At 37.5% G+C, this 16,106-nt stretch overlaps 1 protein-coding gene across 1 annotated transcript; it reads left to right on the plus strand.

The window, feature by feature from the left end:
• Positions 1–2,227: 2,227 nt before the first annotated feature.
• Positions 2,228–5,396, plus strand: LOC103709378 (protein XRI1-like). Its single transcript, XM_039129950.1, has 9 exons — positions 2,228–2,490; positions 3,462–3,517; positions 3,599–3,721; positions 3,803–3,939; positions 4,033–4,111; positions 4,190–4,292; positions 4,378–4,418; positions 4,576–4,656; positions 4,765–5,396. Exons 1-9 carry the CDS (start codon positions 2,456–2,458, stop codon positions 5,043–5,045), a joined length of 936 nt encoding a protein of 311 aa, XP_038985878.1. The 5' UTR covers positions 2,228–2,455; the 3' UTR covers positions 5,046–5,396.
• The last annotated feature ends 10,710 nt before the right edge of the window (positions 5,397–16,106 follow it).

Here is a 16,106-nt window from a genome sequence, read left to right on the forward strand (position 1 = left end):
AAAAGGTTCTGAAGTGCTCCGGGCATCCCTTTCTCTCCATCCCATAGGGTGCCTCCTGAATGACTCGCTACATATGCTGCCACCCAGTCCACCGTCTGATTAATCTCACGATATACATATATAACCTGAAAGAGGTAGCCAAAAAGAGATCCGAAGCGATCTAAATTGGGTGAGGGTATGTTGGTCATTCCAAAATAGTGTGCTAACGGTGTACACTGGCTGGCGGGCCCCAAAGGACCATTTTGAAATAATTTAAAAATTTGTAGAGGGTCTTTAAAAATAAGAGGGTGGCTATGAGAATCATAAAAAAACGAAAATTGTTCCTCTAGCTCTCATTTTGACCCTGATTAGAAAACTCTTACGCCATGAACCTTAGTTTAGCCTATTTGGAGGCCTCAAATTTAACCTAGGTAGGATGGCATAAATATAAGATAATGGGTGGAGTTATAGCTCCTCTAGGCCTTTGAAAAATATATATAGTTACTGGATGGTAGGTCATGAATTTGCCTTTGCATGCAACCTAAAATGTCTACATCTGTGTACTTTTTCTTTCTAGGAACCTAAAATGCCTATTTCATGTATCATTCGCATCCACCATCATCTGATAACCAAATTTGCATGCACAAACAGTTGCAATTTATTTTTATTTTTATTTTATTTAGTTTTGATGAGAGAACCTGCTTGCCTTGCATGATCAAATACTTCCAGCTCTTGGATTGGGACCCGGAATTGCTGCATGGCGCAATCACGGCAAGCGACACAGCCAAAAAATCCCCTTGAAGCAAAGGACCAAAGCTTCGGGAAGGTTCGCTCAGTTGCGCCATTTACTTTCTATTGCCTTATTTTGGAACGTAGCCCAAACAATCATAATCTAACGGTCGCTCCTATTGGAGCCACATCCATCAAAAGAAGGCAAACGGTGCCGTTGATTGAATTGCATCTTTTGTGATCCATCATTTCGAAAATTTTATCTAAACAAACGACACTTATGTGCAAAAACCATCTAACCTAAACCAGGTACCCTGATTACTCTTCTACACGCGCGGTAGTCCGACGGCGCAGAATCGAATCCAACGCATCTAGATTCACGCCCAGATACTGGCTTTGCCTGCGAGAGATTTACGGCTTCGGAATGATTAAAATATAAAATAAATTTAAAGGACGAAGGGGCCGGGGCACGTGCGTCACGTGATACTCCCCGAGGGCAGCGAATAGCGGAGCACGTTTTAAAAGCGTGCATCGTTTTCACACCGGCGCCGGGCGCGGACCCCACTTCATGACGCCCCCAACTTTCTAGCTACTCGTCCTCTCCTACGAACGCGCGTATTTCAATTTTTATGCGAACATGGCAATGCCCTCGGTTCTTCGAACAAACTAATCCCATCCACCCGTTCCAATGTTTACCTGTAGATAAGCGGACAAGATGGATTCACGTGGAACAAACGGACGGCTGAGCTGTCATCCGTATAAGAATTTGAAGCGACCAGCCGTAAGTGTTTCACATACAGAGAGCGGTAACTTGCGCCCGAGTCTTTCAGTATTCTTGTTCTCGCATCATCCCTCCACCTTTTCAAGGAGGCAAGGAGGCCGGCGGGGACCAGGGTCGAACCGGACCGATCCGGACCGGCTACATAACGGTTTGATTCAGACGGTTCGACCCAAATAACCATGCGGGTTCCAAATGGATCGGATCCTAATTAGACCCGACGCGGATTCAGAATACTCGAGATATTTGACTCCAGGTGCTACTGGATTCGGACTCTAATCGAACCCTTCAAGCAAATGGACCGCGTTCACCGGTCTATTACGTGGTCCCCGGGCCTGAGTTAGGCCCGGAACATCGGATCATGCCGGACCCATAACTGACCCGCTTTTGTATCTTTCTATCACTATGTACGCCACGAGATTAACGCTACCATAATTAAAAACGGACGTCCCTTTTACATGGGAGCCCCTCGTGGGATCATAGCATCTTAGCCGTCTAATTGACTGTAATTGGAGATTAAATTAAGGTGCGTCACAGATCAAAACTCAAACAAACGGCTGATACGATGGATGGCAATTACGTAACTTATTGGAACGTCGAGCCTTTTTATTGCTTCGTTAATACCAACTTAGTTAAGTAATTAGCAACGTGATTTAGATAACCAAATTGCCATAACTAACGTGTCTCTCTCTCTCGGCGTGTAAATTAATATAAATATTTATAAATTTCTCTCCACTTTTCTTTTCTGTGGTCGCTGTCGATATGGAGAAAGAGAGAGTGAGAGCAGAGGGAGGAAGTTAGCAGAGCTCTCTCAACCGCTCCCCTCAACACCCCCCCACCTCTTCTCAGAAAAAAAGAAGAAAAAATAATTCTCCGTCGCGTACCGTATTTTTTCCCCTTTTTGTCCGATTTTTTTGTTCTCTAATTGATACGAAGCCTTCGGTCTTGGAAGCCATCCAAGGCAGAGGAATGGATTTCGGTGATAAAGACAACAGCAACAACAAGTGGGTTTCTCTTTTTGTTTAATTTATGAAATGTTTTTATATCGTTATTCATCTTCATGAGTGTTTGATGAGATTGTTAGCGAGGAAAAGTTAGGCGTTGGATTGGGAATGGAATGGTCATGATGTTGATGGGTTTTTTGAAGTCTCTGGTTTTGGTCGTGTTTTGATTGATGCATTTGATGCAGTCCTTAAGATGTCTAATTTTTTGTCCTTTCTTTTCTGATAAAAATCTTAGTTTTGTTTGAATGTGTTCTTTAGAGTGTATGTTTTGGGTTGTTTTTTTTTTTTTTTTTTGATTTTTCAGTTGTTTTTCTTCTTTCCTGTTATGGGTTTTTGATTTTTTTTTTGATGCATGGAAAAAGTTGGCATTTTTATTCTTTTGCCCCTTTGCCTAGATCCGGATGTTGCAGTGTAGCGCGGTGGTAATGGCGAGTGGATTCAATTATTTACTGCCTATTTTGATCAGTAGATCTCCGTTTCTTTATATGTATTATAGGATTTGATACTTGCATCTTATGCGTTCCGTGCTTTCGTGTTCATTTACATATCTTAGTATGTTAGTAGTCACTAGATGTATGATGAAATGTGGTAACAAATGTTAGGATGTCAAAGCAAGGTAAATATCTAGTTTTCTTTGTTCTGGATCTAACCTTTTTTTTTTTCCTTTTGTTTGTCGATCTCTCCCTGTTGTCATTGCTGGATTCTACACTGTTAAGCATGTGATTTCATGGCTATCTGATTGGAAAGGAATCATTTTATTGGAACAATTTGGTCAATTGACTTGCATTGTATTCATCGAAGTGAGAATCCCATGATCTTATTAGTTTGTTAGTCGATCCATCATGTCATGATACTTTCGTAAATTTTAGATTGTGTGCATTTTCTTATTTTCCTATAATCACTCTTAAGTGCTAAAGGAAGCGACTTTTTGTACATTTTTGTATAATTACCTGGTGTTGGAATGGTTGTAGTGAGATGTGGGAATGGCCAGGGGAGGAGTATAGTCTGCAAACAGATTCACGAAATGGTATGTTGCTTCTAAAGTTTCGTTCTTTAGGAGCCCCTTTGCGGCATTGGTTCCAATTGTCTGGTATCCTGAATTCTGCAGATTTCTCTCACTTTCTATGGGATGAAGTAAACACAAATGAAGATGATTTGTTGTACATGCTTGAGGAACAAACTCCTATTAAAGATTGTGCAGAATTTGGCTACCAAGTATCAGATGTTGGAGGTTTGCTTTTCTACTAGTAGATATTGACTTGTTTTTATTGAGATTGTGCTGAACTCTATGTAACTAGGGTGTGAAATTTAGATAATGCCAACAAAGGTTTGGAGGAAATTAAAGAATCTTCACAACTCAAGAGGAGGCGCATGTTGCAGTTCACGTTGGATTCTAATGAGGCTGACATTGCCAACGAGCAAGGTGCTGCTGCTTTCTTAAAATCTAAGGTTGGTTATCCATAAATATGAGGTAAATTTTCTCTTCCCATATGGTTGCAGAGTGGCCTTTTTCTTATGGGCTCTGTTCTTATATTTATTCAGGTAAGAGAGTGTTCGATGGTGGAAGATGGACTTTCAGAAAGTTTACAGTGGACTTCACAGTGGGCTGTGGGATTTTCAGGTTGGCCTCTCTTAATAATGCTTTATGACTTGAATTAGATTATCTATTTGGTTATTCTGATTCTAAAATCTATGCCAGATGAAAGGTGTGCCTTAAGCTGCGAAGGATTGGATCAATCATCAGAGGGGTGGCTGATGGAATGCTTAAATGAAAAGGAGATGCGTTGTAGTCCTGATGAAATGTGTGGAATTTAAGATTTTACTTTCTCATCTGGTAACCTTTCTACCTAGTTTATAAGTCTTATGTCATTATACAATTTCCTGTAGGAACAATTATGTGGCCTACAATGAACAAGTCAGTGTTTCTGGTCAGTAAAACTTCTCCCCATTCATCAAGTTCCTCTTTTTTTTTTTTTTCTGTTTCTATCAGTTAAAAATGACTGACCTGTAATCGTAAAAATTTGCTTTTCTTTGAAAAATATGCATTAGATAAAGATGTTTATACCATCTCATTTGTGTCTTTAGAATGTAACAACATTTCACCTGACATGGAAACTGATGTGGTGCAAGAGACACCAGCTCCTGCTCCTCCCAGAATTTTTAAGGGTATGTTTGGCATGTGCTGTTTTATACCTTTAGATTATTACTCAAATAAAAAAAAAATACTCATTTGTCTTCTTCATAAGTTTATATTTTGTCCTTTCATTATATCAGGTAGGAAATCTTACATGAAAACTCCGACAAAGTTAACCACTTCGGTTGCCTATCCTTTTTCCCTCATCAAACCATGTGGAGTTCAAGGTGATGTAACTTTGAATGACATAAATCAGCGGATTCTTGCTCCACCACCATCAAGACTGAAGCATAAGAAGGATGAGGACCCTGCCATTTCTTATCCTACTTCAGCTTATTCTGGGAAGCCTGTGGTTGTCAAAACTAAGATTCGCACTGAAGGGGGGAAAGGCAGCATTACTATCATGAGAACCAAAGGTTGACTCAATAATTTCCAAGTATTTTGTGGGTCTGGCCTCTTTCTCATGCATTTCGTTTTCTGTTGGTTTTGCATGAGAGGTTCTGGCCAGGTAGTTTACATACATGTTTTATTGGATCCTTGTTTGGTGTTGGATCATTTGCTCAGACTTATTTCTTGAACCTCTTATTTTGAGCTTAAGTTCCACATTGTTGAGAGGAACTTGTTCTTGTTTTGTGATGCTTTCATTAGTTGAAGAAAATTGTAGTGTTAAAACTTGGATTTTCTATACTTTTCAGTATTGTTGTCCTAGTGATGATCTGTGGAGCATCTAGTTAACATTTTGGGAATTGAAGGATTTTTCTGACTTTCAGTATCCGCACCTGTGCCTCTGACTAGATAAATGTGGAATAATTTGATTTACGCTATCAAACAAGTATGAAATTACAACTGCAATTAGCAGAATATCCTTCAGATGTCATATGAAACTAAACTCAGCTGGATGACTTATAAATTCTGAGATAGTGGATGTAATAAAATTGGAAAAAGGTTAAGAGCATGCTATGCAACCTAGACATGTCTTGTGAAAATAAAGTCTATTTTGTGATGCGTGCAATTACTACATGGGGGTAGATGAAGAAAATGGAGGTCTGGTATCTGAAAGTAGTTTGGATGACTGCACTTTGCAAAAGTAATAAATACGAGTTCAAATAATTGATAGTTCAAATACTTGATCAGCTTTGGTAAAACTTTTGTGGTTATGCTCTATATTAAAGGAACAACCACCCTTGTGGCTGAAAAATATTATGGTCATCACTCCTCCATATGATGAAAATTCATGTTTCTGTTGTACAATTACTTGAAGTTGTACACCTAACTAGTCGGTCATTTAGTACACTGACTTGCTTAAGGAACGCTTTTTACTTCATTGCTCAATCATAATTCTTCTATCATTTATCTTGATCTCTGATATGGTATGTTGACAGACATATGGTTGGAGTTTATGTCAAAAAGATCTTAATGGTGTCTACTAGTTAAAAAGATAGACGAGGATGGGACCATGGTTTCTTTCTTTTATTAGATATTGCTTAGAGTTATCTTTACTTTTCACTCATGATTTTCAGTTACATATCCCCTTAAAAATCCTTTAGATTTGAATTTTAATTGCTAGATTTTGAGGCTTATCATTGTAGAGGGATTAAAGAATCAGTGAAGGATCTGAGTTTTGATGTGTATTTGGCATTTGAACAACACACTACTAGAAACATGGGCATAATGGAAGCACAGTAGTTTTTGTTTACCCCATGAGCTCAGAATGCTGCTGCTTGTGCATTACAACATAGGCAATTCCTTTCCAGTCTAAGATGCAACAAGAATGCCATTTAGGTTAATATTAACCACACAGGTAAAAAGCAAACATATTAACTGGAGATATCAATTAACAAATCTACAGAAGCTTTCAAACAATAAATATCAATGGTTGCGTGAAGTTATGTTGTTATTAATAGTAGAGGGTGAAATTTAAGAGGGTGCAAGTATATGAAGAGGGTAGTAGTTTCTATTATCTGTTTTATACTAGTTAGGATGCTGGACATGCGGGATTCGAGGATGCCTTCAACATTGTGGGGTTGAGCAGGTAGCAGCATCTTTTCTTTGTTATGATGTTGTGACACCTAGATGTTTGTCGGTTGCCCAGGATGATCAACTCTTGCTAGCTCATTTCTGTCTCAGGGTAGGTTGCTAAGGGTTTCTGAATGTTAGAGGTTAGTATTGGCATTTAATGTCTTGGCAATAAGAACAGCTTACAAGCTAGTGGATTGCTCCATGTGGGTGGGGTTGGTTCCAATACTGAGGTTTTGGGTGGTCTGAAGGGGCTTGGGTTATGTTACTGGAGAGGTTGAATAAGTGGTGTTTGTATTAGTGTTCATACCTCATTATCCTATGAATGCTGAATAGACGTGTGTTCTTCATATTGTTGCGTACTTGCAGTTATAATGGCTACCTACCTTTGTCTTCAATTTCGATATATGCTGTGTCATTGCTCCCATAAGTATGAAAGTCCCATACCTCTCCCAATTATTGTGTTTGTTTAATCTTGGTTTCTAATTGCCCATTATTGTTTAGAGCACACATCTTCAATAGTCTAGACCAACAACATCTGAACTTCTCAAAATTTCAAAGCCTTCAGTAGGAACTTGGCGATGACTATCGAGAAGCTTGCGGATTAATGTCTCTGGTGAGTAGAAATTATCTTGCTCGTGGTGTCTAATTACATCATTATTTCTAATCTTACTTCTAATGTCTGACCTCGATACCCCATCAACAAGAACACCAAGTTCAGTTCTTGTACAGCTGACGTGAATCATGTGATTTGGGTTTGCTGATCAATATTTCTAACTTTGTGCTTGCTGTCAATTTGTTCAGTAACTCATGCTTAACCTTTAGACTTTTTTATTATTTTTTTTCCCAATTCCAGCTTGATACTTTCTTTTCGAAATATATTCATATACATGTTGACTTGTTGGGTCTGTAGTCAAAATCTGTAAGACAATGTCTAACATCTGATTGCTTTTAATTTTTTGGCTTGCATATGAATGTGATCGATTACAGAATTGTATCAGTAATGATGTAGGGCATTGTTTATTTGTGGACTGTAGACCTATGCTAGACATTATATAGTAGATGAGAACTTCAGACGACAATTTGACCTTGACATGCAAAATTAAGGCAGGGGGAGAAATATTTTAATTTTGATCCCATGACTTCTCCCTTTAAGTTCCATGTATAAAGTATGGTGTTTCATCCTATAAAAGCATGATCATAATGGTCTTAAATTTTAGGGAAATGCTATGGTGTGGTTAGGTGAATTGTTTGCCGTGCACCTTCCAATAAAGTTAACAAGCCCCCAATTTTATTATTGTTATGGTCAACTAAAATCCTTCAGATGACTTTTCTGTTCACAGATACTAAAGTATAGCAAAAGATAGCAGAAAAAATGCGTTATTTGATGCATAAGATGTATGCGGATATTGAGCAAGAACTTTTAGATTGCTGATGTTAATGTCGTTGTTAATATTATTGGTTTCAACTTAATTTTCACCATTCATGCCTGATTGTAACTTTCTCCTGCTTCTTTTCAGTAAGAGAATAAACTTGGTTTGTGGAAGCCATAATCTCACTGTGTTGCAACTGCGCAATTTATTGCCCGTGCTCCTTTCCATGGGTTTCCTGTTTGAGCATGTGTCCCTTTAGCTTTCACTTTACCCATGTCCCACTAAAAGTTCCTGCACTCACAAAGAAAAACATGTTTCCTGTCGAATGTTTCATCACCTTTCCCCCTGTCGCTGTGGAACTTAAGCAGTGCTGCATAATATAATAGGTCTTCCACAGGTTCTACAGTTTGCTTACGTCCTGTTTTGAAACTAGAAGCTGATGATGAACCACAAAAAAAAGACATGATTTTCTTGTCTTTTTCCTTTGTTTTTCTGGTGGTAGATTTTTTGTACTTGGATTCTAAACTTTTTCCTGTTACTGCACTGGAATTGGTCTAAACTTCTAAACTTTGTTGCAGACGTCGGGTTTGTTATTTAAGATTTTTCAACATGGGTTAATTAGTGTAAATATTTTGAGGTAATTCGAAGTTTGGTTCTTCTGTTTAGATAATTCTACAAGTTAATAGTTCTGCAATAACTAGAGGCAAGTCCATTCATTCTTTCAGAATTTTTGTGGTCCGTTGGATTGCTGCCTTCGCTTTCTTGTTTTCATCTTTTTACTGGTTCACTTTCTGGACTCCATGTGCAGTATGCATGCATACGTTGCTCCCAGATCTCTCTGCTCTTTTATTTTCTTTTAATGTTTTGTTTGTAGCTTTTCGTCCTTGGCTTTCAGGAGTCCCACTCTTCCTACCACAGTGGACCCTTAATCAATTAGCCACATGGCTGGTGATGAGAAGTAGGTATGGATCGTTGAAGGATTTAATACTTGGTCTTCCTTTTAGATTTTATATGGAAAATATGGAATTATATGCAGGATGTGATATTCTTATCCTCATGATGTAATCCTTTCTCTATGGGAAATTCATAATTGTTGGATTCTACTCTTGGTTTGTCTCATTGAACCTCTTCCCATTTGCTTTTGATGCATGATCTTTGCCATAAGAAATATCAAACCATCAATCATCCCGTAAGATTGCCCAAATGGCCAGAGCATGCCAAAGGCAATGAAATGAGTCGCCGCATGCTCAAGATCTTGCTTTGCCCTCCATTACTTTATGAGCCACTTATCTACCAATTTTCTGATATCATGTTTCCTCTTCTTTCTTAAAAGGAGTTAGGGATACCTAGCCCAATCTTCTACTATTTTTGTTCCATTTCTAAATCTCTTTTCTTCTGTTAGTCAACTTGAATATTTGATCTTGTCGGTCTTTGTTTGGGATTGGGACTAGGGCAGGGATTTCGTTTTTTTTTTTTTGGATTAAAACATTTTGAGTTTGTAATTAATAGCATTCAAGGGTTCTAATTTTTTCACAGAATTTTCTGTATTGGGTACTTGTCAAAGCATGCGTAGGCTCGAAAAATTATAGCGACAAGCCATAGTTAAGAACTTATACTCTAGATTTGATTTCCTGATTGATGGATAAAATTCTTACTCATTCTTAGGTTTTTGGTTTAGTTTCCTCCGCTCTAAAAGAGTCTTTTCACTGATATGTATGGACTTAGTTGTTTGAGTGATTAGTGCACAAATTCTCCTAACAAACTGGTCCTAGGCTTCCCACAGAACATTCATGGTTTCTTGTTCTATTATTTTCTAAACAAAGCTGATTTTAACTGCTAGATTTATGCTGGTATAAGTTGGATTGGAGATTGAGCAGTGTCAGAGGCCTTTGCCCTTCTCAGATCAGGATCTGTGAGAGTAGCCAAGCCTTTTATTATTAACATTAAAACCATTGGAGACCCCATAACAATACCAGCTTGGCAACCCCAGTTTCACTCCCAATGGACCCATTTTGAGTCATTATTTGTCTTGGACTCTGCATTGGTCCCTAAAGTCCCCTCCCACCTTCAACCCAAGCTTTGCTGGCCATGGTCCACCTAGAATTCCTCCTGCCATCACAACAACACTTGTTGTATGACATCCAAATATACTTTAGAATTTAGCAATGGCACATCCTTCATTCTATAAATGTCAGGGGCTCCCTGCCAAAATGCTGGTTCCAACCAGCCCCTTTTGTGAGCTTAGGACCAGTTGCCCTATCTTTACGTAAAATGTTGTGTTTGGTATAGCTTATAATTTCTGCTTGCATTATTTGGGCCATATGTTTGCAATACTCAACAGATACTGTGGGCTAATTCATAACATTAAAACTGACTTTCCATGAAGGGGCTGGGGAAGAAATATGATCATCTGAATTCTGAAATCTTCTTTTAGAATCAACCAGGTGTGCGGAATTTTCTAAAAACCAGTATTGCATGGTATGGACCCTCCAAAATCACAATGAAAATTAGGTACAACAATCCAAGACCTCGCCCAAAAAAAAGCTAGCCAGAATATGTTATTTGAGTTTTTTGGCCTGTATAAGTATTTATAATGTATAGCCAATACTCAAGATATGCCAATATATATCCAATGAGGACTAAACATGTGGGGTTCTTACACACTCCTTCCATCTAAGCATTGGCATTCTCATCAGATTAAGAATCCAAATCCAATTAAATTCAATCACAAATACCACAATCGGCTCATAGTCAACCCAAAATAACTTATGCTACCCAGTCCGTATGGATTATGGGTCGAGTCCACTTTGATACTATTTGTAATAATCCAAGATTTCACTTAAAAAGCTAGCTAAAAAGTATTATTTAGGTTTTTTGGTCCTTTATTGGTACCTAAGTTCTACCAAGTGTATAACTGAAGTGGGATTAAACATATGACTGCCCAGATCCTTTCATTAGGTATTAAGCACCTTCAACCCAAGCTTTGCTGGCCATGGTCCACCTAGAATTCCTCCTGCCATCACAACAACACTTGTTGTATGACATCCAAATATACTTTAGAATTTAGCAATGGCACATCCTTCATTCTATAAATGTCAGGGGCTCCCTGCCAAAATGCTGGTTCCAACCAGCCCCTTTTGTGAGCTTAGGACCAGTTGCCCTATCTTTACGTAAAATGTTGTGTTTGGTATAGCTTATAATTTCTGCTTGCATTATTTGGGCCATATGTTTGCAATACTCAACAGATACTGTGGGCTAATTCATAACATTAAAACTGACTTTCCATGAAGGGGCTGGGGAAGAAATATGATCATCTGAATTCTGAAATCTTCTTTTAGAATCAACCAGGTGTGCGGAATTTTCTAAAAACCAGTATTGCATGGTATGGACCCTCCAAAATCACAATGAAAATTAGGTACAACAATCCAAGACCTCGCCCAAAAAAAAGCTAGCCAGAATATGTTATTTGAGTTTTTTGGCCTGTATAAGTATTTATAATGTATAGCCAATACTCAAGATATGCCAATATATATCCAATGAGGACTAAACATGTGGGGTTCTTACACACTCCTTCCATCTAAGCATTGGCATTCTCATCAGATTAAGAATCCAAATCCAATTAAATTCAATCACAAATACCACAATCGGCTCATAGTCAACCCAAAATAACTTATGCTACCCAGTCCGTATGGATTATGGGTCGAGTCCACTTTGATACTATTTGTAATAATCCAAGATTTCACTTAAAAAGCTAGCTAAAAAGTATTATTTAGGTTTTTTGGTCCTTTATTGGTACCTAAGTTCTACCAAGTGTATAACTGAAGTGGGATTAAACATATGACTGCCCAGATCCTTTCATTAGGTATTAAGCATCTTGCTTTCGTTGAACCTTTTTTTTTTTGGCATGCAAGGCTTCATCGTAACCAACTTCCCACTAATTCCAAAAGCCGAAAAAAAAGGCCTCATTACTATCAAAAAAAAAAGGGGGTAACAATAATAACCTCATTTTGGGTAACAACCTTTTGTGGCGCCACCCACCCAAATATTGTTGAGTTTTGGAATACATGAACATAACATCTCAAAAGAAGATCAAAAAAAAAAAAAAAAGATATACAATGACTAATCTTAAAAATTCTATGGGGAGTGCCATAAAATCATATACAGAGGCTTCAGAATTGTGAGTAGTCACATATTTTGTGAATCCTAATTCATGAATAGGGTGGAAGAGAAGGAAAGGACCCATTAGCTCCATTGTTTCTTCTTTTTGGATCTCCCAAATGACCCCCACAGCTCTGGTCCTTCTACCGACCTCCCTAAACAATCATCTTTGCCCCGGCCAACTCCACTTTCGTTGAGCATTGATCCCTCCATCAGGTCCTCTTTCAAGCAAGGACCTACTCTGTCAACTTTGTCTCCACCCCTCCCCCTCTTCCTCCCCACCCCTCAATTCACCGCTTGTCTTTTCTCATGGGTCCCATCTCTAGTGGACACCCCTATCCAAGGTTCGTCAAATCAGTATCGGAGCATATAACAAATCTACATCTAAAAAAGTTAAATTTTTATCCCCAATGAATCGCAAAATATAAACTCCCCATCCTCAAAAAATATCATTGATGAAATCCTTGGTCAAGTCTTAACAACATCCGAAAATAAAGCTTTTAATCACTTATCTTTCTTTTTATCATCATCCACTCCATCAATCATCAATATATCCTTCACCAAAGTATCTCACATCATCCAACCATCTATACATTTACCACCATCATTTGCATTACAAAATCATAAATATTTGTGAAAAACTTTCAAATTTTTCAGAAAAATTTGCAATGTTCCTCTAAAATTTTGAGAACTTTTTTTAAAAAATAGAAAAATCTGCAAAAGCATTTGAAAATATAAAAACACTCTTTTCTAAATGAATCAAGCAAGCTAAAGGTGTTGTTATGCTTTCTAGAAAGGTTCGCTATATAACTACAACACTTAATATTTAGTCTACCGGTTTGCTAGGTACTAACACTAATGCTCCTGCACTTGCAAAGAAATTGTCTCAAAAGTCACAAAAATATTACATTTAGCCATTTTGAAAATTATTACCACACCACAACATGGCATGTACCTTAGCACATGATCTGGGTTGTTTCTCTCTCAACTTTCGATCTTAGCACCTAAAAAATCTGTCTGTACAAATGATGATAGTCTGTATTCGAAGTTTTCCTAGGGTTGGTAAAGCAAAATGGGGGCGACTTTAGCCCATTGGGTCCTCTACCTCGGGCCATCAATATTATATGCTCCACTGAAATAGATTTTGTGGAAAATCAAATATATCTGATTTTGGCTGGCCTTTCACCCCTAGCCACAAGTCATCCCCATATTATGCCACATACATGGGTTCAGTCCTCTAGTGCTTGTTAGAGCTCTATTTATCCCGCTCATGGCTAGATCGATTGGTTTTGGATCAAATAGGAAAAACTAGAATCTTTCACCTCTGGAAAGTGCCTACACCTGATGGCTTAAGCAATGCGGTTATCCAACACAACACAACAATCTTGCGAAAATATCAATAAGTTTCCCTCTGGGATTTGGCAATGCACCTAATAGTTAATGAGCTTTTCATCCCTTGAGTTGAGCTCTATGCTAATGCAAACAAACTATTAGCCTTTCACCCCTCTCGCCATAAATCAGTGGAGTGCTTATAAACAATTTTAGACATGAATTTTACACGGGCATTAGCATTTGCATTGGCATTCGTACCATATCGCAATGCATTCTAGAAAACAACAATCAAGGTAATTCTGTCCAAGTGATTGCTACTTTCTTTTACCTTTAAAGTTAGGTGGTATTGTTTTTTGCTTTGACATGTGCTTACTTCATGGTCTATATCAAAAAGGCGCACACTATAGACAACATTAGCTGCAAAAGAAATAACTTCCTTGCACCATGGTAGTAAATCTTAGCCCATTTGATCTACTTAGTTTATCTGACTCAACCTAAATCCATCCAACTTGAACCTTAGCCTATCTCATCCAACCAAACTCAAGTGAACGAAGATTTGAATTCTATCCGAAGCCCAACAGATCATCTAGCTCCATTATCCCTCCTCTCTCTCTCTCTCAAACTTTTTTCTTTACATCTTAATTTCTCCTAATTTCTTTAGCTCATATTGGTTGGTTGGCACACATTCAAGCCTTGAATGAGCGTGTTGTTACCAAAGTTTACTTGTGGATAGTTCTTTAGTAGAGATCTATTTGAGTTTTTTTTATTCAAATACTAAACAACTTTAGGACATAGATTTGGATTCATTGCATAGTTGATGTCAATGACCTATATCAAATGAGTTGATCTTTTTATAATTTTAGTTCGCAAAAACTATAATGTTTATATTTTGGTGTTTGTCTATATTAATGGATATTCTAGAAATTGAAATGTAATAAGATGCTAGGATCTTAATAGCAAGCATAGAAAATATTCTATTTTTACTATAATTACAATAACATAAATGATTCTCTTAATAATGTCTTAAAAATATCTTTGTTAATATATCCTTTTTCTTAAATCAAGTGCTTATTTTTATTATTTTAATTAATTTTTATTTATTTATTTAATATAAGATAATGTAGCAGTAGATTTAATACTTCATTCTTATGAGAAATCCTGGCTAGAACCCTAATTGATTGAGCCTTTTTATTGCTGATCATCATGTGCAAATGAGAAAAACCTTGGCGAGGTACAACTATCTTGAACCAAGCCTCTCTTGTTTACTCAGTGGACGGTGCCTGTTTTCCTCCATTGCTATCCTTTCTGGTTGTTTTATTTAGACCAGTCATTTGTACAGGGTTGTCAAATTAATAAATTGGTTGGTTAAAACCTCCCTCAAAAAAAAAAAAAGAGAAGCCAATAGGGCAGCCGATTGGGTGGCTGCCTTCGCGGCTCATCATTCCGGATATACCCTTTGGGTGGAGGAGGGGGAGCTGCCACTGGCCCTCCGTGAGTTAGTGTTTTTTGACTTTATTGAATATATTCGTACACGTATTGTATGAAAATCCGTCTTTAGAAAAAAAAAAAAAAAGGAAAGAATGGCCAGCATGCACGGAGACACATGATAGAATCTTAAAAGAAACAAACACAGAATAAAGAAAAAATATAGAAGATTTAGATAAGAAATTGACTATTTTTGATATTTTTAATAGTATATATTATTTTCTTTAGAAATATTGAAAAGACTGAAATGATGATGATATTGGTAGTAAAATTGAAAGATCCATGAAGCCGTGAACTCAGCTCGCTTTTCTTTTCTTTCTGGTAGTTCTAGACTTGCATCTGCAAAAACGTAATAGAGTGGCCTTCAGATTCAAAATAATGGACGTTATGGCTTCCATTTAATAAAGCTTTGATCCTTTCTAGAGAGAGGATTACAAGGTGTCCATCCTCGGTGACTACTAGCCTAGGAGGCAATTTTATTTTTCGGTTATGGACAAATAGTAATGTAATAATCTACGACTTATTCAAAATAAATAGCCGAAAATATATTTTTTTATATTTTCTAATCTTGTATAAGTACTTAAGATCTACCTAATGAATAACTTATGCAGAACTAAATACACGTTTGTATGGATCTTCACATGTTTCTTCCGTTTAAGCCCTAACGTTCTTGTCAGGGGCTAAGAGTTTAAATTCATTCAAATATAATTACAAGCACCATAATCGGCCCGCTGTCGGTCTTCATGAATCCGTACTGCAGTGTTTTCTAGTCCATATAGGCTATGGGCTGAGTATGCACTGATACTATTTGTAATGATTTAGGACTTCATAAAAAATAACTAGTTGGAATGTATTATTTGGATTTCTTGATCTTATATAAATACACAAAATCTAATCAACAAATAACCAATATAGAACTAAATACACGTGTCCTCACAAGTAAGTTATCTTGAAGTGCTCTCAAACTCCTGCCATTCTTCCCAATTTCCTTCTCCCATAGTATACGAGATATCAGCAAAGTTGACAAAGATATCAAGCCTGAAGCCAAAGTCCAGACACCTTTTTTGACCGTTATGAGACCCATCCAAACTCTCAAAATGACTTTCTCTGAACTCCAA

The sequence above is a fragment of the Phoenix dactylifera genome, chromosome 9, assembly GCF_009389715.1.
Source record: "Phoenix dactylifera cultivar Barhee BC4 chromosome 9, palm_55x_up_171113_PBpolish2nd_filt_p, whole genome shotgun sequence".
NCBI lineage: Eukaryota > Viridiplantae > Streptophyta > Magnoliopsida > Arecales > Arecaceae > Phoenix > Phoenix dactylifera.

What these genes read in the sequence shown, in the direction of transcription:
- LOC103709378 (XM_039129950.1), top strand. Translation starts at nt 2,456, where the DNA reads ATGGATTTCGGTGATAAAGACAACAGCAACAACAA. An exon ending in AAAGACAACAGCAACAACAA is followed by an intron (nt 2,491 to 3,461) that starts GTGGGTTTCTCT and finishes GAATGGTTGTAG; the next exon opens with TGAGATGTGGGAATGGCCAG. An exon ending in GTGGGCTGTGGGATTTTCAG is followed by an intron (nt 4,112 to 4,189) that starts GTTGGCCTCTCT and finishes AATCTATGCCAG; the next exon opens with ATGAAAGGTGTGCCTTAAGC.